Source organism: Chiloscyllium plagiosum, unplaced genomic scaffold, assembly GCF_037043375.1.
Source record: "Chiloscyllium plagiosum isolate Xiang-an unplaced genomic scaffold, Cpla_swu_hap1 HiC_scaffold_10, whole genome shotgun sequence".
Lineage (NCBI taxonomy): Eukaryota > Metazoa > Chordata > Chondrichthyes > Orectolobiformes > Hemiscylliidae > Chiloscyllium > Chiloscyllium plagiosum.
The window spans coordinates 27,220,994-27,248,713 of NW_028270148.1; the positions used below are offsets into that span (position 1 = coordinate 27,220,994).

General features: G+C 40.8%; 1 protein-coding gene across 1 annotated transcript in view; it reads left to right on the forward strand.

The window, feature by feature from the left end:
* ryr2a (ryanodine receptor 2a (cardiac)) overlaps nt 1-27,720 on the forward strand; it is a 769,474-nt gene that overhangs the window by 701,369 nt on the left and 40,385 nt on the right. Inside the window, exons 86-93 of the mRNA XM_087991236.1 lie at nt 180-284; nt 646-727; nt 4,274-5,580; nt 9,832-9,899; nt 12,293-12,443; nt 14,132-14,218; nt 21,807-22,028; nt 26,497-26,627. Coding sequence (XP_087847362.1) covers nt 180-284; nt 646-727; nt 4,274-5,580; nt 9,832-9,899; nt 12,293-12,443; nt 14,132-14,218; nt 21,807-22,028; nt 26,497-26,627 — 2,153 coding nt within the window. The remainder of the gene's footprint in view (nt 1-179; nt 285-645; nt 728-4,273; nt 5,581-9,831; nt 9,900-12,292; nt 12,444-14,131; nt 14,219-21,806; nt 22,029-26,496; nt 26,628-27,720) is intronic.

The following is a 27,720-nucleotide window of genomic DNA, read 5'->3' on the forward strand; positions in this document are numbered from 1 at the left end:
GAAGTTGAAATCACCTCCATCTGACTCAGAGTGAGAGTGCAAATCAGCTGAAAAAAAATGTTGCCATTTATGATTCAAGATTCTTGCACAAAAAATGGATTCTGGTTGAAAAGATTTATTGGTCAGCTAGTGCAATGTAAATACTTTAGTTTTGTGCTAAACTCTGTTTATTTCTATAGGGCCCCTGCACTGGAAATCAGCAAAGTCTGGCACATAGCAGACTATGGGATGCAGTGGTTGGCTTTCTTCATGTGTTTGCCCACATGCAAATGAAACTGTCCCAGGTTAGTGAGTGGGTATGCAAATAAAGAAAGGCTTTGGTATTTACTCCAGCCTCCATTTCTGTGCCTATCTCCAGGCAATAGATTGCTAAAGGACAAAAACATCTAGAGAATTAAGAGACAAGTTAGCAGGGAAAAATGCAAAAGTTTAGGAAAACAAAATAGTATAAGAGAAAGAAATATTCTAAGTTTACTGAACAACAGTTAGCTTATTCAGAGTAGACAATAAATGAAAAAAGTAATTTTTATGATGATTTCTTCACGGCATTGATCGTTAGAATTCAATTATAGAAATTTAACAATGTACAGCAAAATTAAAACCATAAGGTTATTTATTACAGTATCTACATGTTACAATTTCTAGGATTCTAGCCAAATTGAGCTGCTGAAGGAGTTGATGGACCTTCAGAAGGATATGGTCGTAATGCTGCTTTCAATGTTGGAAGGTGAGTCTGTGAAATAAAATTAGACACAAAAAATTTAACAAATAAATAAAACCTTAATTAATTTTGTGCTCTTATTTCTGTCTGTTATAGAGTCATTGACTCATAGAGTCATACAGCATGGAAACAAACCCTTAGGACCAACTCTTCCATGCCAACCAAGTTTCCCAAACTAAATTAGTCCAGTTTGCCTGCCTTCAAAACCTTTCCTATTCATGTACCTGTCCAAATATCTTTTAAACGTTGAACCTGCATTTACCATTTCCTCTGGCAGTTAAACCATTTGTGCGAAAAAGTTGCCCTTCAGGTCCCTTTTAAATCTTTCTCCTGTCACCTTAAAATTATGCCCTCTAGTTTTGAACTATCCCAACCTTAGGAAAAGACCTTTGCTATTCACCTTATCTATGCTCTTCATGATTTTATAAACCCCTATAAGGTCACCTCTCAATCTCCTAAGTCCAGTGAAGAAAAAACAGCTTCTCCTCATAACTGAAACTCTCCAGTCCCAGTAACATCCTTGTAAATCTTTTCTGCACCCTCTCAAATTTAATAATACCCTCCCCATAGCAGGGTGACCAGAGCTGTACACAGTACTCGAAAAGTGGCCTCATCAATATCCTGAACAACTGCAACATGACATCTCAACTCCAATACTCAGTGTTTTGAGCAATGAAGGCAAGGATGCCAAATGCCTTCTTAACCACCCTGTCTGCCTGTGACACAACTTTCAATGAACAATGTACATGGACCCCTAGGTCTCTCTGTTCGACAACTTTCCCCAGGGCCCTACCATTAATTGTGTGTGCCATGCCCTTGTTCATGTTACCAAAATGTCACACCTCACATTTATCTAAATTAAACTTGATCTGCCACCCCTCAATCTGTTGACCCAATTGATCAAGATCCCTTTGTAATCTTAGAGAACCTTCTTCACTGTCCACTACACCACCAGTTTTGGTGCCATTTGCAAATTTACTAACCATGCTTCCTATATTCTCATCCAAATCCTTTATATAAATGACAAACTGCAGTGGACCCAGTACTGATCCCTGCGGAGCACTGCTGGTCACAGACCTCCAGTCTGAAAAAAAACCCACCACTACCCTCTGTCTCTGTACATTGATCTCAGTCCAAACTGTACTGTTTTTAACTTTGATATTTTTTTCATTCTGAAATCACCTTGTCTTATTCTTCCAATAGCATTTTTCTTGAAAATAATCATTGATGTTCACAGCATAGAAAGTGAAAATTTGGCCCATAATGGTTTTCCCAGCTCAGTGCCAGAGTAATCCTGTATTTTTGCCGTTCTTAATATCTATAGAGCTTCCCTTCAGAAGATAGAATAGTCATTGTCTCAAACACTTTGTGGCAAAGAATTCAATGTCCCAACAACCCTGTATATAAGAACATTTGTCTTGAACACTGGGCTCACTTGAAGTAATAATGTTAAGTTAATGACCCCTATAATCACTGAACCACCATCTGTTGAATCAGCCAAAACCTTATTGAGATTTTCATAACTTCCATAAACAGACCATGTCTGTTCCAGCAGAAGTAGTCCTTATATTGTACATTCCTCTTTATAACCATTGTTTCATTTCCCTGGATCATACAGGTGATTTTATGCTATATGTATTTAATATATTTTCTAAAGTGGGGCCCTCAAAACTGCATATAGTTTAATTCTGGATCAAGCAATGTTTGGTATAAAGTTATCTTTACCTTTTCTACTCCTCTATCCTGTTACATATTTAATACCCAAAATTCTATTGATATTTTTAAGGTTTTATTTAGAATCCCTACAGTGTAGTAACAGGCCCTTCAACTCAACATGTCCATACTGATCCTCCGAAGAGTATCCCACCCAAACCCATTTCCCTATCCTATTACTCTACATTGACCCCTGACTAATGCACCTAATCTATGCAGTGCTGAACACTATGGGAAATTTAGTAAATGTAGGGGTATGGGTGGTTTGCTCTTCGGCGGGTCGGTGTGGACTTGTTGGGCCGAGGGGCCTGTTTCCACACTGTAAAGTAATCTAATCTAATCTAATCTAATCTAGAAATAAATTCACTTATTCTGATACATTGCTCTTGCTTTATAACTAAATTTCCGTTTCTGCTACATGGCCAATTACAGCATATTCTTGCAGCATTCGAAGAGAGAAATCAGAGATAACGTTTTGGATCCAGTGACCCTCTCAGTTCTGAGGAAGGGTTGCGGGACTCAAGCCATTAACTTTGATTTCTCTCCACAGATGCTGCCAGAGCTGCTAAGCTTTTCCAGCAATTTCTGTGTTTATTTCTGATTTACAGCATCCACAGTTCTTTTACACCATAATCTTGAGTTTTCCTATTAATCACTTTCTGAAAAAAAAAGCCCATCTATGTTACACCTATAATATTCCTTTAAATCTAATGCTCTCATTCCACCACTCCAGGTACTCACTTTGTGGAGGGAAACCCAACAATCAAATGCAAGGGACAGGGTCCCTGTTGGGCGGGTGAGGGGATAAGGCTGGCTGGCCCTGTGCCGGCTCTTAACTGAGATGCCAAAAAATGGTTTAATGAGTTAGCTCTGTGACATTCTAATGGTCATTTTTCATCTATTATTCATTTTATTTAAATGATCAATTTATTGCTTTGGAATTGCTTTCTCAAAATTCGCAGTAACTGTTTTGGCAAATATTATCTTTCTGAAATTTGCGCATTGGTAACACAAGTAAGAGGAAAAATTGAAATGCGATTCCCCAGTGTCAAAACACAAGGACAATCCTGTTCAGGAGGGACGAAGATGCCTCTATTTTAACCTCTCAAATACCCGTTCTTACGTTTTACTAGGGGGGGGGGGATAAAATGAAGACCTTGGTTTGTAAAATGTGAGGCACTGAGATGCAATATCAGAACAAGTCTGATTCAATCAAAGCAATCAAATTATCACTCATGGCTCAGTTTGCAGCTGTCTTGCCTCAGAGTCAAACGCTTCTAGATTCAAGTCCCCATCAAGAATTTGAATTCAGAGTCACGAACACTCCTGTGCAAAATGGAGGCGGTGCTGTATTGTTTAAGGGTGGCAATGTGGCTCAGTGGTTAGCACTGCCACCTCACAGCGCCAGGGACCCCGGTTCGTTTCAAATCTTGAGGGACTGTCTTGCGGAGTTTGCACATTCTCCTCGTGTCTGTGTGGATTTCCTCCGGGTGCCCTGGTTTCCTCCCACAATGCAAAGATGTGCAGGTTAGGTAGGTTGGCCATGCTACATTACCCTGTATTGTGCAGGGGCATACAGGCTGGGTGGATTAGCCATTGTAAATGGGGGTTCAGGGATAACATGAGGGGGCTGAGTCTGGGTGCGATACCCTTCAGAGGGTTAGTGCAGACTCCATGGGCCAAATAGCCTCTTTCTGCACTGTGGGGATTCTATGAATTTATTGCATGAGATCATGCACTATTATGCAAAACAGACATTTAAAGTACAAGTGAAGAGACATTGATAATAAAGGATTGATAATGGACCAAATGTAACATTACGTGAACTATTTACTTCAGGTAATGTCGTCAATGGAACTATTGGCAAGCAGATGGTAGACATGTTGGTGGAATCCTCAAACAATGTGGAAATGATTCTCAAATTCTTTGACATGTTCCTTAAGTTAAAGAACCTAACGTCATCTGATGCGTTCAAAGAATATGATCCTGATAGCAAAGGTCTAATCTCCAAGAGGGACTTCCAGAAGGCTATGGAGAGTCATAAACACTACACACAGTCAGAAACCGAATTCCTACTCTCCTGTGCAGAGACTGATGAGAATGAGATGCTGGATTATGAAGAGTTTGTTGAAAGATTTCATGAACCTGCAAAAGACATTGGTTTTAATGTTGCAGTGCTACTGACCAACTTATCGGAGCACATGCCCCATGATACTCGCCTGCAGACCTTCCTGGAGTTGGCAGAGAGTGTTCTCAATTATTTTCAGCCTTTTCTTGGCCGCATCGAGATTATGGGAAGTGCCAAGCGAATTGAGAGAGTCTACTTTGAGATCAGTGAATCCAGCAGGACTCAATGGGAGAAGCCACAAGTAAAGGAGTCCAAGAGACAATTCATCTTCGATGTTGTGAATGAAGGAGGAGAGAAGGAAAAGATGGAACTGTTTGTGAATTTCTGTGAAGACACAATCTTTGAAATGCAGTTAGCTGCACAGATCTCAGAGTCAGATTCTACTGAGAGATCGGTGAGTAAAGAGGAGTCTCAAAAGGATAAAATGGAGGAAGAAGATCCCAAAATGAACTTTTTTTCCATGACAACAATTAGATCTGCCTTAATGGCTCTCAGGTATAATGTGATGATTCTCATGAAGTTACTCACAATGAAAAGCCTCAGAAAGCAGATGAAGAAAATAAAGAAAATGACAATGAAGGACATGGTTATGACCTTGTTTGCCTTCTATTGGAGTTTATTGATCGGGTTCTCCCATTTTGTATTTAGTGTTTTCCGTGGATTCTTCCGCATCATGTACAGCACTTTCTTGGGGGGCAGCCTTGTTGAGGGAGCCAAGAAGATTAAAGTTACAGAACTTCTAGCTAACATGCCAGATCCGACACATGATGAGGTACGAGGTGAAGTTGGTGAAGGAGAGGGAAAAGTTACACAATCAACCCTGCCTTCTGAAGACTTGACTGACCTAACAGCTATCACTGAGGAGAGTGACTTCCTTTCTGATATTTTTGGATTAGACCTACGGCGTGAGGGAGGCCAGTACAAACTAATACCACACAATCCAAATGCTGGAGTGAGGGATCTAATTAGTCCACCTTACCTCACTGTTCCACTTCCAGAACTTCAAAGCATCCAACAGGTAACACAAAACGTTAGCCATTCTCTTGCAATGTGTTAGATTTTGGTGGTGGGGGCGGGGGTGGGTTGCATGGTTACAATTACTTAATAAAGGGAAGTTGACTTGTTGTAAGCAATTTTCAGATATTTCATTGAGTTTGTTAAGAAGCAGCCATTTATAAACGATGTATCATTAAAATAGTCAAAAAAGGGAAATACACTAACCATCACAGATGAGAATGCTTTACCGATCCTGAAGCTGTTCTGTAGACTGGAGAAGCGGAGGTGATGGACCCCCGTGTTTTTGAAGTGGTGTTGTGTTTATCAATGATGTTTTGCAGACTGTGCTGGTGAGAGTCCTTTTTCTCCCCTTCAACCTCTGGTCTTCTCCCAAGAGGGTGATGAAGCATTCTCTGGATCCTCTCTCTCCCGCCTTTCACTTGCCACCTCCCAATGCTCATATCTCTTATTATGGGGGCTGGCAATCTAAGCTGTGCCAGTCGCCCATTTGGAACCCTTTGAGGACAAAGACCACAGGCAGCTACTTATGATGCGAGGATGACCTGTCTCCCCTTGCCCACCTTCACCTGAGGGTTGGTTTACCATTCTGTTAAGAAAGAAAACTGCTTCTTTTCCCAAACAATACAATGATAATATGTGAAGCCAGATAAATCATTGATTCTAGTTTAATGCTGCATTGTAACCTTTTCTCATATGCTCAAAATTTGGAAGCTGGTAACTGCTGTAGCTGCAGTTTTGTGAACACTCATGTCACACAGTGAAAACTGGGAAAACCTGGACTCAGACAATCCCAGAATGTAATCTACAGATATAGATATTCAACTCATTTATTTCACTCCACATTATACCAGGAAACAGCTGAAGGCACTGGATACTGCTATTGATCCTGATAATATTCCAGCAATAGTACTGAAGCTTTGTGCTCCAAGACGAGCAACACTCTTAACCAAGCTGTTCCAACACTGGTGTCTAACCGGCAAGATGAAAATTTGCCCAGTTATGTCTTGTACATAAAAGACAAGACAAATCCAACCCAACCAATTACCGTCCCATCACTCTACTCTTGATCATCAGCATTGTGATGGAAGCTGTCTTCAATAGTACTAGCAAGCAGCATTTGCTCAACAATAACCTTTTGTCCTGGATGCTAAGTTTGGGTCCATCAGACCCACTCAGCTGCTGACATCTTTACTGCCTTGATCCAAACCTAGACAATAGTGCTGAACTCAAGAGGGGTGATGATTATCACTATTAATCCAGAGATCCAGGTAATATTCTGGGGACGTGACTTCAAAACCCAGGATGGTGGATAGTGGAATTTCAATAAAAATCTGGGATTAAAATTCTAATGATGACCCTGAAACTATTGTTGATTGTCACAAGAACCCATCTGGTTCACTGATGTCCTAGAGGGAAGGAGATTGCTGTTTTGTTGTGGTCTGGCCTACATGTGGCTCCAGATCCATAGCAATATGGCTGACTCTTAACTACCTTCTGAGAAATTAGGGATGGGCAATAAATGCTGGCCTGGCCAGTGATGCCCACATCCTGTGAATAACTAGAAGAAAAAGAGGGCACATGAGAGTGATTGACCTTGACATCAAGGCAGCATGTGACCAGTAGCAAAACTGGAGAATGGGAATTGGGCAAAACTCTCCACTGGGTCGAGACGTACTTGTTGCAAAGGAAACTATTTGTGGCTGTTGGAGGTCAGTCATCTCAGTCCAAGGACATAATTATAAGTGTTCCTCAGGGTAATGTCATTGGCCTAACCACCCAGACCTGCATCGTCAATAACTATTACTCCAATAACTATTACTCCATCATGAAGTTTGAATTATGTGATGAGTGCATAATATTCAACACTATTCGTGACTCCTCAATGTTAAAACAGTCCATGTCCAAGCACAGGAAGACCTGGACAATATCCAGGCTTGTGCTGATATGTAGCAAGTAACATTTGTGCCACACCAGTGCCAAGGAAAAACCATTTCCAACAAGGGGAAATCCAATTATTGTCCCTGGATATTCAATGGCATTACCATCACTGATTGCCAGTGGATAACCATTAACCAGAGCTGGACTTACCATATAATTCTGTAGCTCTCAGAGCAGGTTGATGACTAGCAGCCTTGCAATGAGTAATTTAACTCCTAACTCTGCAAACCTGTCCATCATCTACACGGCACAAGTCAGGAGTGTGATGGAGTACTAACTACTTGCTGGAAAACTGTAGCTCCAACAGCACTCAAAAAGCTCAATTAAAATCCTATACCAAGCAGCGTGTTTGATTGGCACCCCATCTATCACTTTTGACATTGATTCGCTCCACCATGAACACAGATAGCAGTGATATGTTCCATCTATAAGATGCACTGTAGTAGCTTACCACGTCTCCTTAGATAACACTTTCCAAATCCACAATCTCTACCACTTACAATAAGAATGGCAGCACACACACTGGCATGTACCTGGCAAGTTCCCTTCCAAACCACACATGATCCTGATTTGGAAATATACCACTGTTCCTTCGCTGTCACTGGTTCAAAATCCTGGAAATCCCTAACTGCATTATGGGTGTGCCTACAGTTGTTGAAAAAAGCATTTCACTGCTACCTTCTCAAGAGAAACCTGAGTTGAGCAGTAGATGCTGGACAACCAGTGATGACCACATCCCATGAATGAATTAAAAACAAAGCCTGAACAGGATCACTTCCCAATTTTTACCCTTAGCTCCTGAACCTTTCACCTGCCAGTGTGAAAATTGAGGAAGGAGAAAGTGAGGACTACAGATGCTGGAGATCAGTGTCGAAAAGGGTGGCGTTGGAAAAGCATAGCAGTCAAGCAGTATCCAAGGAGCAGGAGAAGCGCTGTTTTGGGCATAAACCCTTCCATCAGGAATGTCCACATTCCTGATGAAGGGCTTTTGACCACATTCCTGATGAGGGGCTTATGCCCGAAACGTCAACTCTTCTGCCCCTCAGATGCTGTCTGACCTGCTGTGCTTTTCCAGCACTGTGCTTTTCGACACTGATCTCCAACATCTGCAGTCCTCACTTTCTCCTAGTTGCTGTAATCTTACTGTGAAGCCACTTCCAAGGATGCCCACCTTGAAGAAGTTTTCCTCCTCCTTCATTCCTGATGAAGGTCTTATGCCTGAAACGTCGACCCTCCTGCTGCTCGGATACTGCCTGACTGCTGTGTTTTCCAGCGACACGCCTTTTGATTCTAAAATTGAGGAAGCAGCTCCTAAGTGGTAATTTATGACCCTCATAAGGGCCTCACTTAAAGGCCTCTGGACTTCACTGCATCCTGGGCATTTAGGTCTGTGTTCTGCAGGACTTGATTTAGTCCCAGCATTAGTCACCACTCCTGGTATAGCTGCTGGTACTGGAGAGCTCTTGGTCAGTCTGATGGCTGACAGGTCTCTGAGATGGAACATCCTACCCATTTGGTGGAAGAAGGCTTGTCTCTGGCCAATTAAAGCTTACAAAGCAGTGGGGAAGCCATCAGGAGTGACAGTGTGTTCCCTACCATCTGAAAAATTCTGTCCTAGCCTTCCATTTCTCCACTGTGCACTCGGTTTGAATGTGGCATTCAGCTGGAATGATGAGATTGCTAAATTAGCCCATATGTATCCACATGGTTCCTCGTTCTATTTGAATTTTTTTATAGGTTACCAGTCTCATTAAATCAGAGACCTCTTGACCCTAACTGTTCGTATTCATCACATTAATACCTTTATGAATAAATCCAGTATAATTACTAATTTCCTAATTTCATTCCATTTGTTTGAGTCTACATTGAAACCAGGCTTAAAACATCTCACTGGTTTTACCTCAAATTTCAAATCATTAATAATATTGTGACATTTTTCTGCTTAATGCATGCAATTAATATGCCTTTTCATGACTGGTAATGCTATATGGACATTGGAGCTGTTTAGTATTGTACAGAGTTGCACAGGTTTGCCTGTGTCTGCGATAAATTCTTGCTTATGTTTCAGTTAATCAACCAGTACGTAAAATTTAATCCTCACCTTTGTCCCTCTTTGCATCTCCTTTCCTCAATCGGGATCTGCCTCATAATCTGATCCAGTTCTGTTCTCTACATCCAGTAATGTTTTGCTCCTTTGGTCAGTCGTTGCGATGCAATAAATTTCATGGGGTTAAAAATTCATATAAATATGATTTAGTACGGAAAAGTAATCCCTGCTTTTTCCTGAATCTTTTTACTCTCAATGTACGTCTAGGAGGAGAAAACAAAGGAAGATGAGACAAATGAGAAAGAAGACCATAAAGTTGAGTCAGAGAAAGCTGAGTGAGTAACTTTATGAATCAGAATTCTTTTATTATTGATTTCCTTTTGATGAAGTGAGGGCTCACACAGAGGATTTTTATCAAATGAAATGTATAATATTTGCACCATAATGGGACATTGGGGCAAATCTTCAACTCCATCTGTTTGGTAACCTGGTTGATCAGTCTCCCGCAGTTGGAACCTGTCCAGTTTTGGTGTGGCGCCACAAACTTACTGTCCTCAGTGGGAGAGAAGATTTACCTTGGTTTGTTAGAACAATTGGTGAGTTTAAGAACCTGAAATCGGAGCATTTTCTCCAAAAAAGCGTTGGATGCAGCTACATTGCCAGTTGTGGTTCTGTTGATCGTACTGTTGACTTTGAGTTACAAGGTTACCAAACTAGGACTTCAGCACAAAAGGAAAGGCTGACACTCCAGCGCTGTGAGAATGCGCTACATTGTCAAAGATGCTGTTTTTTAGTTGAACTGTTAAACTGAGGCTTCCTGTGAATCAATAAAATGGTTTTTCATCATCTCAAATTGCACTGCAGATAAACTACTTTATTCAAATGAGCTTGACATTTCCGTTCCCCAAATTGTTCAGTGATTTGATATACAGTATTACTTATAAAATATTGTAAAATAAAATATATAATTTCAAAACAGTGACTTAATTACATCCTCACCCCATAGACAAGTTATCCCTTATTCACTATTCTTACTTCACATGGAGACAAAACTTGGCCTTAACTCAGAGTGGTATTATCATAGAACATTACAGCGCAGTACAGGCCCTTGGGCCCTCGATGTTGCAGTGAACTGTGGAACCAATCTGAAGCCCATCTATTCTACACTATTCCATTCTCGTCCATATGCTTATCCAATGACCATTTAAATGCCCTTAAAGTTGGAGAGTCTACTACTGTTGCAGGCAATGCGTTCCATCCCCCACTACTCTCTGAGTAAAGAAACTGCCTCTGACATCTGATCTATATCTATTACCCTTCAATTTAAATCTATGCCCCCTCATGCTAGCCATTGCCATCCAAGGAAAAAGACTCCCACTGTCCAACCTATCTAACCCTCTGATATGTCTCAGTTAAGTCACCTTTCAACCTACGTCTCTCTAAACAACCTCAAGTCCCTCAGCCTTTCCTCATAAGACCTTTCCTGCATACAAAGGAACGTCCTAGTAAATCTCCTCTGAACCCTTTCTATAATCTAAATCCTTCTATAATGCGGTGACCAGAACTGTGCGCAATATTCCATGTGCAGCCGCACCAGAGTTTTGTACAGCTGCAGCGTAACCTCATGGTTCCAAATCTCAATCCCTCAACTAATAAAAGCTAACACACCTATGCTTTCTTAATAACCCTATCAAACTGGCTGGCAACTTTCAAGATTCTATGTACCTGGACACTAAGATCTCTCTGCTCATCTACACTGCCAAGAATCTTACCATTAGCCCAGTACTCTGCATTTCTGTTATTCCTTCCAAAGTGAATCACCTCACACTTTTCCACATTAAACTCCACTTGCCACCTCTCAGCCCAGCTCTGCAGCTTATCTATGTCCCTCTGTAACCTACAACATCCTTAGTTACTATCCACAACTCTACCGACCTCAGTGTCATCCGCAAATTTACTAACCCATCCTTCTATGCCCTCATCCAGGTCATTTATAAAAAAGACAAACAGTAGTGAACCCAAAACAGATCCTTGCGGTATACCACTAGTAACTGAACTCCAGGATGAACACTTTCCATCAACTACTACCCTCTGTCTTCTTTCAGCTAGCCAATTTCTGATTCAAACTGCTAAATTACCCTCAATCCCATGCCTCCGTAATTTGTGCATTAATCCAGGGAACCCGATAATATCCTGAGGTCTCAAGTTCAAGCAGGTGGTGAAATCTGAATTCACTAAAAATCTGGGATTAAGAATAGTGAAACCATTGCCGACTGTTGGAGGGAAAACCCATCTGGTTCACTGATCCTGTTTAGGGAAGGAAATCTATCATCCTCACCTCGTCTGTCCTACATGTGACTCTAGATCCACGGCGACACTCAGCTGCCATTTGGGCAATAAATACGGGCCTGCCCAGCAACATCCATGTCCCAAGAGTGAATTAAAAAGTCCCCCTGTTCAACAAGTGTGCAGTTTTAGATTAGATTAGATTAGATTACTTACAGTGTGGAAACAGGCCCTTCGGCCCAAAAAGTCCACACTGACCTGACGAAGCGTAACCCACCCAGACCCATTCTCCTACATTTACCCCTTCACCTAACACTATGGGCAATTTAGCATGGCCAATTCACCTAACCTTTGAATGTCTTATGTATGATACATCACAATGGAAGGTTGAATTATTGAATACTTTGACAGTTTTAATAACAACTTGATTTCTGGATTACAGAGGGGAGGATGGGGAAAAAGAGGAAAGAAATACAGAAAATAAGTCCCGGCGGCGAAGAAGACGACAGCAACATGCACAGAAGGTTGAAGAACCGGAAGTGCAAGAATCTGCCTTCTGGAAGAAAATTACGGCATATCAACAGAAACTGCTCGTGGGTGCAATATTTCAGTGAAAACATATTTGAAAAGGAACTTGAGAAGAATGGGGAGTGTGGGGAGGAATCTTATAGAAACCTATTAAATTTTAACAGAATCAGACAGGGAAAACACAGGAAGGACGTTCCTGATCACTGGGAAGTGCAGAACCACCGGTAACAGTTTCAGGATACAGGGTAGGACATTTAAGACTGAGATAAGGAGAAATTTTCAGCCATTGGAATTCTATGCCACAGAAAGTAGTTGAGGCCAAAACATTAAATGTTTGCAAGAAGGAGTTAGATATAATTCTTCGGACATCATTTTCTACCCAGAAAGTTGAGGGAGTCCTGAGAGTGGCCAGTTGTGGGAGTCCCTATACAAACACGTCTGCACCCAGCAGTTCCCTTTGAGAAGAAAGGTCATGACCCTCATGAGCTGCTGGCCAATCAGAGGACCAACAGTAACACTAAGCAGTGCCACTGGGACCAGTGGGGACAGCTAGAAGTACATTCAGGAAGAGTTGGCAAACAAAGAGGACACTGAGAAACCCAGAAACATGGGGTTGGCTAGTTTGGCTGATGAATGCAATGAGGGATGTTTCCTAAAGACAATCCCTTTCTAAGCACGTCCAGTTAGAAGCCAACTCAATCTTGTGCCCAAACAAAATCTGCCAAAGTATGCCTGACACTCACCTAATCTAGTAAAGATCTCATCCAACACCTGAAGGCCCTCAATGATTTCAGAGAAGGTCAGATCTCCACCACCGTTCCCTACTGTTGGTTATATACAGAGTGATGGCATGAATGTGATGGATATGTTAGCCCACCTGAACTTCCACCAGATTTCTTCCACTTATTACCTCCAACCAAGCACTGGGAGCCTCCAAAAATTTCAGCCAACATGAGAAGTTGAACTTGGAGAAGTGGGCATCAGTTTTTACTTTGAGAGAAAGGAGAAATCCTGTTGAGAAATACCCATCGGCCATTATTTTTCTTTCTGACAAAGGTCAATAGTGAAGGAAATTAGGCAGAATTTACAATGAGCAGTAGTTCATCTCCTGTACCCCATCTGAAAATCACTGCCTTGGCTTTCCACTTTTCATTCTGAAAACCTCCCTATTTTCCTTTTTTAAAACTTTCAGCTTTCTTGTGGGAGATGACTCATTTTTGGAAAACAACAGGCACACTTTTGCTAAGTACTGTTGCTTACTCCTGAATTCGCCTAGTCAATCTTCGGTCAACTGCAACTTTCAAGACTGTGATTGCTAGGTTTTTATTAACAGAGTATCAGAGAGTGTGGAATGAAAGTAAGCCATACACTCATTGAATAACAGAACAGGTTTGAAGCCTGAATGGTTCTCCCAGTACCTATGTGCAGGGACCATGATAGTCAAGCCTGATTCTCTCTTCACACAGCATTTGTGGATGTATGCTTTCAGCAAGGATGGCTGGGCTCTGACCATAGAATCGAGTACATACCATGGATCAAATGTGGGACCTTTCAGGTCCTTCTTGAGTTGTGGGGCACCCATCCTTATTTTGTCTTTATTTTCATTAAAATCTTCCTTGGTTCATAGCATTTGAAGAAGTGATTTAGTGTTGCTTTTCAATGTTAATTACGCTAAGTTTTAAACTGAATGTTTTTATAAATAATTTTGTTTATAGTAAAATTTTCCACAATCTATTTGTTCCTCCCTTTTCAGAATTACTTTGCGCGCAATTTCTACAACATGAGGATGCTGGCATTGTTTGTCGCGTTCGCAATTAACTTCATTCTCCTATTTTATAAGGTAGGAAGTTTGTATTCTTGTCTAACTTCTTGAGGGGTGTGCAGATGGTAATGTTTAGCCACAATTTGTGTGCCAAATAACAATAGTGTCATAGAGTCATACAGCATTAAAACAGATTCTTCGACCCAACTTGTTTCCCAAACTGAACGAGTCCCATTTTCCTGCGTTTGGCCCATATCCCTCTAAACCTTTCCTATTCATGTAGCTATTCAACTGTCTTTTAAATGTTGCAATTGTATGTGAATCTACCTCTTCCTCTGGTAGTCATTTCATGTACAGACCACTATATGTGAAAAAGTTGTCCCTCAGGTCCCTTTTAAATCTTTCTCCTTTCACCTTAAAATTATGCCCTCTAGTTTTGAACTCCCCAATCACAGGCAAAAGATCTTTGCTATTTTCCTTATCTATGCCCCTCATGATTTTATAAACCTGTCACCCCTCAACCTCCTACACTGCAGTGAAAACAAAATCCCAGTTTATCCAGCCTTTCTTTATAATTCAAACCCTCCAGTGCTGGTAACATCATTGTAAATCTTGTCTGTACTCTCTCCAATTTAATGATATCCTTCCTATAACAGGGTGATCAGAACTGTACATAGTACTTGAAGAGTGGCCTTACCAATGTTTTGTACAACCACAACATGACATCCCAACTCCTGTACTCAATAGTCTGAGCAATGAAGGCAATTGTGCCAAATGCCTTCTTAACCACCCTTACTACCTGTGTTGCAACTATCACCCTTAAGTCTTGAACCCTTAAGTCTCTCTGTTTGACAACACTCCTCAGGGGTCTACCAATAACTGTGTAAGTCCTGCCTTTGTTCATGTTACCAAAATGCAGCGTCTCACATGTATCTAAATTAAATTCCATCTACCACTCCTCAGTTCATTGGCCCAATTGATCAAGATCCCTTTGTAATCTTAGAGAACTTCTTCACTCTCCGCTATACCACCAATTTTGGTGTCATCTGCAAAGCTATTAACCATGTTTCCTATATTCTCATCCAAATCATTTACACAAATGACAAATGACAACTTCTTTGTTATCCAGAATTTGTTGATTGACTTCATTCATATTTCCTACTTTTCCTGTTGAGTCTATTTTCATGAGCGACCCTAATCCTGGCTCATAATGTTGTATAAGCTCTCTGTTATTATATACTATGCAGTATAATGGCTGCCACGATCTTCTTTCAGAGAAGGATCTATAGAGTCTACTTGGCCTAGTGAGATAGAGTAAAGCCACTTAGTAATCTAATCAGAAGAGGTTCTTGTCTTAAGCAAGATGGAATCTGCTGCATGACAGCAACTGTGCCCTGGTTACACTGATTGAATATCAACTTTGTTAGCAGAGACTATGAGGAAAATCCAGATTGTAGGTCTTACTCCTGTGAAATCCTAGGATGCTCTCATACTGAGCTGTACGGTATCATCATTTTGGATGGTGCTTCAGGCACTCCTCAGTGTTGACCCTTTCAGATCCTTACACCCTAGTATAATAGTTTAATTGACACAAGTGGTGTCGCAATATATGATGATTTATTCACCATTCTTATCAATGTTCAAGAGATAGTTGACATTTGTTTATTTTGAATTTTACTAATCAAAATTTGTCAGCGATTGTATTGCTCACAGCTAAATAAAGACTGGACTCCAAACTGTCCTTCCAACAGAAGAGAGTGCAAGTCCCAGTGTTTTTCTTTAAATATCCAGATTAGGTTCTGATCGTCAGGTCCAAATTATGATTTGTGTTTTCCCAACTGGATTCAATTAGCCAATCAAACAATCAAATTAATGTAATTATGTCTTTTGAGTAATGTCCCCAACAGTTGATAGTGTTCGTAGTGGACTACCCAACCATGAGTACTTAATCCAAGAGATAAACATAAAGCACTAAATCAAATGCCACTATGACTCTCATACGTTTGTGATCTCTAGAAGTGAAGTTCTTGCATATATTTCTAAAGTCTGTTGAGTGGAAATTTAGTTGTAAAATTGTGACTACTTTTAAGCTTGAATTCAGAACTTTTATATTGATCCATGTTGCATGTGCAACATGTTTAGCTAGCATATAGTTAATTCACTATATGTTTTCAGTTGATCTGATGCCAAATGATAGGTTCTGGGGTTAATTAGACTATTTGAATAGAAGAGCGATGGCAACTTGGTGTAGTAAGGAATGTCACCAAGCATGATCATGAGTGGAATTGTGTATAGACAATAATTACCCTGACATGTTACATCATACATGTCTTAATAAAAAAAGGGTGTGTATGATAGTGTTCACTTCTTTAGAATTCAGTTAAAACATTTCAAGCATCAATATTGAAAATGGTTGCAATTCGTTTTCCCAGATGCTTGAAATTGGCACAAGATATTTTTCATGAAGAAATGTTTGGCAATATTTTTCTTTGTATTGGCAAGCACATAATATAGTATGGAATGTCAAATTTGTAAAGCATTTCTTTAGAGAATAGACCATTCTAGACTAGGTACTGTGTAATGAGAAGGGAATAATTGGCAATCTAATTGTGCGAGGCCCCTTGGGGATGAGTGACCATAATATGATTCAATTCTTCATTAAGATGGAGAGTCATAGTTGATTCTAGGATTAGAGTCCTAAGTTTAGATAAAGGAAACCACAATGGTATGGGTCTCCAGTTGGTTATGGTTAAGTTGGGGAACATTACTTAAAGGGATAACAGTGGATAATAATGGCAAATATTTGAAGAACGCATGGAAGAACTGCAACAATTGTTTCTGTCTTGTGCAAAAATAAAACAGGAAAAATGCCAAAGAGAAATGAGGAATAGTATTACAAATGGGCATTCAAATTGGCCAAGGAGGAACAAGTGAGGACTGCAGATGCTGGAGAGTCAGAGTCAAAAAGTGTGGCGCTGAAAAATGTACAGCAGGTCAGGCAGCATCCGAGGAGCAGGAGAGTTGATGTTAAGCCCTTCATCAGGAATGGCTAAATTGACCAAAACAAGCAACAGACCTGAGGATTGAGAGCAGTTTAAATTTTAGCAAAGGAGGACAATTGCATTGATTAAGAGGGGAAAAGTAGAGTACAAGAGTAGACTAGCGGCGTAAGAATATCCAGTGAACAGAAAGTAGATTAATCAAGACAAAGGTAGGTTCATTACAGTCAGAAACAGGGGACGTTAAAATAGGGAACAAAGATGGCAGACTGATTAAATACATACTTTGGTGCTGACTTCACACAGGTGGACACAAGTAACATTCAAAAATGTTGAGGAACACAGTGTGTAGAGAGATGGAGGAGCTGAAGGAAATCAGTTTTAGTAAGGAAATGGTGTTGGGGAAATTGATGGGATCCAAGACCGGTAAATTCCCAGGGCTGATAATCGATATCCCAGAAGTGTGTCTCGATATAATGAGTACGTTGGTAGTTGTCTTTCAGGATTTCATAAACTCTGAATGTAACCCTGCCCATTAAAAAGAATGTAGAGAGAAAACAGGGAAGTCTAAACTGGTTGGCCTGACACCTGCAGTCAGGAAAATGCTGGAGTCCATTATAGAAGATTTAATAGCCAAACACGTGAAAAGGATAACTGGATTGGACAGAGTCAACATAGATTTACGAAAGGGAAATCATGCTTGAGACATCTATTGGAATTTTTTGAGATCTAAGTAAGGGAGAGCCAGTGGATAGTTTACTCAAACTTTGCGAAGGCTTTCTATAAGGTCCTATGTAAGAGATTAGCATGTAATATTAAAACGCATGCAACTAAGGGTTCGTGTACTGACATGGGTAGAGAACTGATTGACAGATAGGAAACAACAGTAGGAACAAATGGGTCTTTTTCCAAGTGACAGATGGTAACTAGTACGATACTGTGAGGATCAGTACTTGGACCACAGCTGTTTACAAACTGAATTAACAATTTAGATGAGCGAGCTAAATATAATATTTTTCAAGCTTGCAGATGATACAAAGCTGGGTGAGAGGATGAGGAGGATGCAGAGATGCTTCAGTGTGATTTAAACAGGTTGAGTGACTGGAGAGATGAAGTATAACAGGGATAAATGTGAGGTTATCCACTTTAGTATCATAAACAGTTTAAGCCTGTTATCAGCTGAATAGCAATTGATTGGAAAGGGGGGAATTGCAACCAAATTTACATGCCCTTATACATCAGTAAGCTGGCAGTGAAGCAAGTAAATAGGGTCAGATGGGGTGGAGTTGAGGAACCGCAAAGTCAAAAAAACCATAATGGCAGTTATGTACAAACCTCCCAGCAGTGGTTAGGACCAGGGGCACAAGATGTACAAGAAATAGATAGGGCATGTCAGAAAGGTAAGGTCACGGTGATCATGGGGGACTTCAATATGCAAATAGACTGGGTGAATAATGTTGCCGGTGGATCCAAAGAAAGAGAATTCATGGAATGCTTACAGGATGGCCTTTTGGCACAGCTTGTGATGGAACCCACAAGGGAGCAGGCTATTCTGAACTTAGAGCTATGTAATGAGCCAGACTTTATAAAAGATCTTAAAGTAAGGGAACACTTCGGAGGCAGTGATCATAATATGGTAGATATCAGTCTGCAGTTTGAAAGAGAGAAGCAAAAGCGGATGTAATAGTGTTACAGTTCAATAAAGGTAATTACAAGGGCACGAAAGAGGACTGACGAAAATCAACTGGAAGAAGAGCCTAATGGGGAAGACCATAGAGCAACAATAACAGGAGTTTCTGGATGTAATTGAGGACACAGTACAGAGGTTCATCCCAAAGAAAAGAAAGATTATCCAGGGGTTGGGGGGGGGGCGGTAGGGGGAAGTGGAGGAGAGGAATTACACAGCCAGGGCTGTCAAAGGAAGTCAGGAAATGTATCAGGAAAAGAGAGAGCCTACAAAGTGGCCAAGAGCACTGGGAAATCAGAAGATTGGGAAGACTACAAAAACAAACAGAGGATAACAAAGAGAGAAATAAGGAAGGAGAGGATCAAATATGAAGGTAAGCTAGCCAGTAATATTAGAAATTATGGTAAAACTTTCTTTCAAAACATAAGAAACAAACGAGAGGCAAAAAAAGAAATTGGGCTGTTCCAAATTGATGCAGGAAGCCTTGTGATGGGAGATAAAGAAAAACCGAAGAACTTAATAAATACTTTGTGTCAGTCTTCAGAGTGGAAGTCATGAGTAATATCCCAACAATTGAGAGAGTCAAGGGGCAGAGTTGAGTACAGTAGCCATTACAAAAGAAAAAGTGCTAGAAAAGCTAAAAGGTCTAACAATTGATAAATCTCCTGGCCTGGATGGACTCCATCCTAGAGTTCTGAGGGAGGTGGCTGAAGAAATTGTGGAGGTGTTGGTTGTAATCTTTCAAAAATCACTGGAGTCAGGGAAAGTCTCAGATGATTGGAAAATCACTGTTGTAACTCCCTTGTTCAAGAAAAGATCAAGATAAAAGATGGAAAATTATAGGCTGATTAGCCTAACCTGGGTTGTAAGTAAAACTCTAGAATCCATCATTAAGGATGCGATTCCTAAATTCTTAGAAGTGCAGGGTCAGATTAGAACAAGTCAGCATGGATTTAGTAAGGGGAGGTCATGCCTGACAAACCTGTTGGAATTCTTTGAAGAGGTAACAAGTAGGTTAGACCAGGGAAACCCAGTGGATGTTATTTACCTAGATTTCCAAAAGGCCTTTGATAAGGTGCTTCACAGGAGGCTGCTGAGTAAGGTCAGGGCCCATAGTGTTCGAGGTGAGCTACTGGCATGGATTGAGGATTGGCTGTCTGACAGAAGGCAAAGAGTTGGGATAAAAGGTTCTTTTTCGGAATGGCAACAGGTGACAATTGGTGTTGGAGCCACAGCTGTTCACTTTATATATGTTAATGATTTGGATGAGGGGACTGGGTGTATTCTAGCAAAGTTCACCGATGATATAAAATTAGGCAGGCAGGCAAGTAGTTCTGAGGAGGTGGAGAGGCTGCAGAAAGATGTAGACAGTTTAGGGGAGTGGTTCAAGAAATGGCTGATGAGATGCAATGTGAGCAAATGCGTGGTCTTGCACTTTGGAAAAATTAATACAGGCATGGACTATTCTCTAAATGGTGAGAAAATTCATAAAGCCAAATTACAAAGGGATCTGGGCATGCTACCCCAGAATTCTGTAAAGGTTGACTTGCAGGTTGAGGTCATGATTAAGAAAGCAAATGTAACATTGTCATTTATCTCAAGAGGGTTGGAATGTAAAAGCAGCGATGTGCTTCTGAGAATTTATAAAGCTCTAGTTAGGACCCATTTGGAATACTGTGTCCAATTCTGGGCCCCACACCTCAGGAAGGACATAATGGCACAGAAGCGTGTCCAGTGGAAATTCACATGGATGATCCCTGGAATGGTAGGCCTAACATGCGATGAACGGCTGAGGATCCTGGGATCATATTCATTAGAGTTTAGAAGGTTGAGGGGAGATCTAATAGAAAATTACAAGATAATGCACGGCTTAGAAAGGGTGGACACTGGGTATTTGTTTCTGTTAGGCGGGAATACTAGAATCCATGGGCACAGCCTTAGAATTAGAGGTGGTCAATTTAGGACAGAAATGAGGAGACATTTCTTCAGCCAGAGAGTGATGGACCTGTGGAATTCATTGCCACGGAGCGCAGTGGAGGCCGGGACGTTAAACGTCTTCAGGGCAGAGATTGATAAATTCTTGATCTCGCAAGGAATTAAGGGCTACGGGGAGAGTGTGGGTAAGTGCCGCTGAAATTCCCATCAGTCATGATTGAATGGTGGAGTGGACTCGATGGGCTGAATGGCCTTACTTCTACTCCTATGTCTTATGGTCTAAATGTTTTGTTGCCCCTGAAAAAAAAATTAAATGGCAGGAGCAGGGATGTCTTTCTGCAATTATACAGGCCCTTGGTGAGACCACATCTTAGGTTTTGGTAACCTTATCTGAGGAAGAATGTTCTGACAATGGAGGGAGTGCAACAAACATTTACCAGACTGATTCCTAGGCATATAAGGAGAGACCCAATTGGTTGGAACTGCATTCATTGGAGTTTAAAAGAACTGGGACAAGCTCATGGAAATCTATAAAATTCTCCAGGACTAGACAGGGCAGATTCAGAAAGGATGTTCCTGATAACTGGGGAGTCTAGAGTCAGAGGTTATATTTTAAGGTAAAGAGGTTTACATTTAGGACTGAGATGAGAAATCTCTTCACCCAGAAAGTGGGAAACCTATGGAATTCTCAGCCAAAGAAAGCAGCTGAGGCCAAGTATTGGATGTTTTCAAGAAGTAATTCTTAGGACTAAAGGGTTCAAAGGATATGGAGAGAAAGTGGGAACAGGTATTGTATTGAATGGCAGACCAGGCTCAAAGGGCTGAATGGCCTATTCCTGCTCCTATTTTCTATCATTATATTAGTGTATCAGGGCATCATTAAAATGATGCTCAATATACCTTGTGCATCCAAAAACAACAGTTTAAAAATACTCCAACAGTTGATTTGTTTCTATTGTAATTTCTGAATGCAAAGATTGGAAATTGTATTGGATATTTTGATGAATGATGGAAGGTTCTGTTACTAATGTGCAATGTTCAACAGGTCTCCACTTCTCCATCCCTAGAAGAGAAGGAATGTAAACACCCAGGATACTATCAGGAAGGTGGAGGTTCTCGATGGAGCAGTATGGGAAGTGAGCACAGGGTCACAGTGCATTATGTTCTCCAGGAAAGCAGTGGCTATATGGAACCCACCTTGCGAATTCTAGCCATCCTGCACACCGTCATCTCATTTTTCTGCATCATTGGCTACTACTGTCTAAAAGTAAGGCAACAGAACATTTTGGTCATTGCAAACAAGTCACAAAAAATCCGTCGTTTTGTTTTGCAAACTGTAGGTACTACTTATGTAAATTACTAATTCCATTCCAAGAAACAAGCTGAAAGCCTAATTCATTCCCAGAAGACAGTTCTAACTCTCAATGTCTAGCCCAATTTTGTTCGATTATATTACCCAAACTATTTAACCATATTCATTGGTCAATAATTTATTTTGCTTAAGTTATAGAGTTTGTCATTTTACAGCCCAAGTTGTACAGTCATGAGCTGGGTTTTTCATAAGACTGACTCTGATTCTGTAGCCTACAGCAGTTTACTGGATATTGCCTTGGCATGATTAGCAGGCAGCAATTTAATCAATGGATTCTGTCAACACTAACAAAATGTAGTTAAAGCAAAGATCAAATAGATAAACTCCATCATCTGAAACCCAGTATTCGATTATAGGCCTATTATCACAATTATTAGTGTACACAAAGAACTGACATGAGGATTTTATTCCACTGTGGACATTTTCTTTGTGCTGTTGACAAGTCTCCACGACTCACATATCATTGGTGAAACAAGAGATTTACCTGGTGATATTAACAAGTCTGATAGAATCACTGCATTTGTATTAAGATGTGTTTTTTTTTGCTTAGCCTGTTCCTCAGAAAAAGACGATGGTCAATATGTAGCATATCTTTCAGAAAAACCTACTCTTGTATGAAGACTACACACAACTGTCTGCAGAAGATCCATTCCAAATATTTAGATTTCGGCAGATATTACAGTTTTATAAAGTAAAATTGGGCTTCATGCTATGAGCTTTCACATTTTGGATTCTATTGTATTTTTAATCTTTAGTATTTTTTTGAAGTTTACAGTGAGTAATGGTTAACAGATCACAACAGTGGGATTCAAAAATCATTTCAGACTACTGTCAGGATCAGAAGTTTTAAAAGTAAATTTATTAGAAAGATTTATTATTGACCTTAACTTGCTTAGAATTATGGGGTTTAAGATCTCTGACTATCAGTGATTGAGGGTAACTCTTACGATAAAGTCCATTTATTTATAGATGTTAGCTGGGGTTTGGCATTTTTTTCATTCAGGTACAGCATGGGTTGGGGCAGCAAACAGTATAAGTCAGAATGTTTTAACTCATTCTGTTACAGTTAACTTTTGTAGTATCTGAAAATGAATAGTCACTGGCTAACCTCAGCTTTTCAATTCAAATACTAACATTCTGTGTGGTTAAAATAAATTTAGTCACGAGTTTAAAGGTGTTTGTCTGCCAGTCCTTCCAAAGCAAGAATTTTTTTCTCATAATTACGTTAAGAAATGGGTGAAACAGCCCAGCAATGAAAAGAGTCGTGAGCAATGTATTTCTTTCTACCATGCTTAATTTTTCTTCTTGAGTTCTCTATTGGAAGGCAGGTCAGACCAATGTTGCCACAACCCCTACAATGTGTACGGCAAGGTGGCAGTTCCTAAATCCAGATAAAATCAAAATATTGCAGATGCTAGACATCTGAAATAAACACCGAAAATGTTGGAGAAACTCAGCAGGTCTGGCAATATCTGAAGAGAAACATGGTTAATATTTTGAGTCCATCGTGACTCTTTTTCCAAATGCACCCCAGAATAAGAAGTTGAAGTCCACAGTCAACTGACAACTACCCAATTCCCCCCCCCAAAAAAACTCAGAGTGTTGGGGTAACATTCACTTTAGATTACCTACAGTATGGAAACAGGCCCTTCAGCCCAACACATCCACACCAACCCTCCAAAGAGTAACCATCCCCCTACCCTGACTAATGCTATTGGACAATTCAGCATGGCGTGCAAATCCTTGGATTGTGGGAGAAAACCCACATGGACACGGGAAGAATGTACAAACTCCATACAGACAGTCACCTGAGGTAGGAATTGAACCTGGGTCCCTGGTGCTGTGAGGTAGCAGTGTTAACCACTGAGCCACTGTGCTGCCCACATGTATGCTGTTGCCTGGATCTGTGGATAATGATGGCAAGGACTCCAATTTCATTCCATCACATGGCTGACCATGAGTCTGTTCCACTTTAAACTCCTGCCATTGGTATGTGTTGGAAGTATTCACCAGTTGATACTCAACCTGTTTGGCCACATTGTGAATGCACTTTTGGACATCAATTCTTTAAGCTTTACTTGAACCCAGAGTTCTGGCTTAGAGATGCTACCCACTGCATCTCAAGATCACCATCCAGAGCATTAAATATTACATTTTACTGTAAAATTGTACCACTATTAATTACTTTTCTACTGTTAAGTAATCTACTGGATAGTTGAAGCCTACACAGAGTATAGTCTGAGCAAAATGGTTTAATGGGGGCACAAGGTATAGAAATTAATGGCACAACAATCTGAATATTTTATTCACAATATTTTAGTTATAGAATCATAGAGATGTACAGCACGGAAACAGACTCTTCGATCCATGCCGGCCAGATATCCCAACCCAATCTAGTCCCACTTGCCATTACCCGGCCCATATCCCTCCAAACCCTTCCTATTCATATACCCACCCAGATGCCTTTTAAATATTGCAATTGTACTAGCCTCCACCACTTCCACTGGCAGCCCATTCCACACATGCACCACTCTCTCACCATAAACCTATGCCCTCTAGTTCTGGACTCCCCCACCCCAGGGAAAAGACTTTGTCCATTTATCCTATCCATGCCCCTCATCATTTTGTAAACCTCTATAAGCCTCAGCCTCCGATGCTCCAGGGAAATATGCCCCAGCCTATTCAACCTCTCCCTATAGCTCAAATCCTTCAACTCTGGCAACATCCTTGTAAATCTTTTCTGAACCCTTTCAAGTTTCACAACATCCTTCCAATAGGAAGGAGACCAGAATTGCACGCAATATTCCAACAGTGGCCTAACCAATGTCCTGTACAGCCGCAACATGACCTCCCAACTCCTGTATTCAATGCTCTGACCAATAAAGGAAAGCATACCAAAGGTCTTCTTCACTATCCTATCTACCTGCAACTCTACTTTCAAAGAGCTATGAACCTGCATTCCAAAGTCTCTTTGTTCAGCAGTATTCCCGAGGACATTACCATAAGTGTATAAACCCTGCTAAGATTTGCTTTCCCAAATCTAAATTAAACTCTATCTGCCACTCGTCAGCCCATTGGCCCATCTGATCAAGATCCTGTAATCCGAGGTAACCTGCTTCGCTGTCCATTGCACCTCCACTTTTGGTATCATTCATTCGCAATATTTTACCCATGATCAGGGCATGAGAAATTTGGCTTGAAGATGATAAGAGAAAATCTTCTAAACTAGTCCGCAACATGGAGCTGAATTTTACATTGCAAAAGTGAGACTACCATAGTCACGTGGAATTATGATATCTGGCACAATGACATAATTAAGACAGAACACTGTAATATGGGTGAGTGAGCCCCAAAATCAGCAGTCTGTTTGTCATTTTGAAATTCATAAAACCATTTTAGCAAGTCAGTCATCTGATTGATACAGTCACAATGCTTTAATAAGGTGGGTGCATATGATTTATATCTAGTTGGGCTCTGGCGATGCAGTGGTAGTGCTTATGCCCGAAACATTGATCCTCCTGCTCCTTGGATGCTGCCTGACCTGCTGCGCTTTTCTAGCAACACATTTTTCAGCTCTCTATCTGTGAGCCAAATGATCTGGGTTCAAGTCCCACCTGCTCCAGAGGTTCACAATAACACCTGGAAACTGCTTGGTTATAAAATATCTGAAACATGCCTGGTGTGAATCCGGGTTTCTTTTTCAGTGTGTCATGGACAGGGCATAAAGGCAGTGGGCATGTGCCGGTTTTAACAGCAGAGTCTGCTGACTGTTGTTTAGAAAATCTTTGCCTTTTGTAAACCTATAATTATAATCAGGACTATCCCTTAAGCATAGGTCCAAGAACTTGCAATGTCGTCATCTCTCAGCGCACTATTAATGGTGAGGATTAGTGTTCTCTTTGAGCATTGTATATTCCTCATAATGTACCTCCTCCACTGAGGAGGAGAAGGACCTGGAGGTCAGCTGACACAGACAAATGAATGTGATTTGGATGGACGTGTGAAAGCTGCTGAGGATCGTGGGGCTGCAGAGTGGAAGCAGCAAGAGGCATCCAGCCGCAGGAGGAATCCATCTCTCGTCAGCAGTTTGGTACAGTGCAAATGTTACCAGCAGATATTGCCTTTCATGGGACACTGTCACCTCATTTGCTCAAGTCTCTCTCATCTTTGCATTAAACAGTTGAACATTTAAGATATGCCAATCTCTTTGGTTCAGCACGAAACAAGCTTAACCTTCTTGCGTCAGGTCATAAACCAGTCTGCAGTTAAATGACAGCAAGGGAGTGCAAAATGGGATTTTGGTGGCCAGAAAATTAGAGTTGTCATGTCATTCAGCCACACTTATCTCCTTATCTTTTTGTAGGTCCCTCTGGTTATTTTTAAGCGAGAGAAAGAGGTTGCCAGGAAGTTGGAGTTTGATGGGTTATACATCACTGAACAACCTTCAGAGGATGACATCAAGGGACAATGGGACAGGCTGGTCATAAACACACAGTGAGTATTAGACATTGGGTTTTGTATGTAATTCTGTTGGTTCATTCTTATATTTCAGTCTGGGGTTGGGGGGGGGGGGGGTGGTAGCGATGGTAACATGGTGGTGGTGTCATTTGACTAGCAGTCCAGAGTCTGTCGTGGCAAACATTGAGATCACACTACATCTGGTGGTGGAATTCAAATTCAAAGAATACATCTGGAAAATAAAGCTAGTTTCAGTAATGGTGATCACAAAAGTATCATCAGTTGTTGGCAAAAACCCGTCTCATTCCCATTTGCCATACATACCTGATCTGATTTACATTTAAACCCACAACAATGTGGTTAACCTGTAAATATCTTCTAAAATGCTCTAGCAAGGCCATTTTGTTCATGCTCAACAAGGTATTGGTGACACACTGTCCTTGCCAGCAATGCCTGCATGCCACGAAAGAATAAAGAAAAGAAATAATGGAGGAAACATTATGGAGAAATATAAGGTTCATGGCCTACATCCAAAGATGTGCAGGTTAGGTGAATTGGCCAACTTAAATAGCCCAAAGTGTTCAGGGATGTGTAGGTTAGGTGCATTCGTTAGGGGTAAATGTGGAGTAATAGGGTAGGGGAATGGGTCTGTGTGGGTTACTCTTCAGAGGGTCGGTGTGGACTTGTTGGGCCAGATGGTCTGTTTCCACACTGTCAGGATTCTATGATTCTATATCTATTCTATTTGGAATCGGCATGAAATGCAATCCTGTCAGTGTGAACCTTGCCATCAGTGTGAGAGCCAGCAGAATTCCACACTGTCTCCTTTGGGGAAGGTCTGCCCAATTATGTGCAGTAATAAGTGGCCGGCAGCGAGTATTCCCCAGTATCCACGATATTGTGGACAGAAATCTTCACCTTCCCCTCAAAACAGTCTGCCCAGATCCAAGGGTAACAAGTGGCCATCTCATTACAATCAGCATCACTGAGAAGGTGGTGATAGCTGCTTACATTCCACAGAATGTAATTGCATCAAAAAAGGTTCGGGCTTTATATCTTCAGCATTATTCTGATTAAGATTAATCACAAAAGGATATTGTTATGGTTTGGTTAACTAATTGCTCTGCCT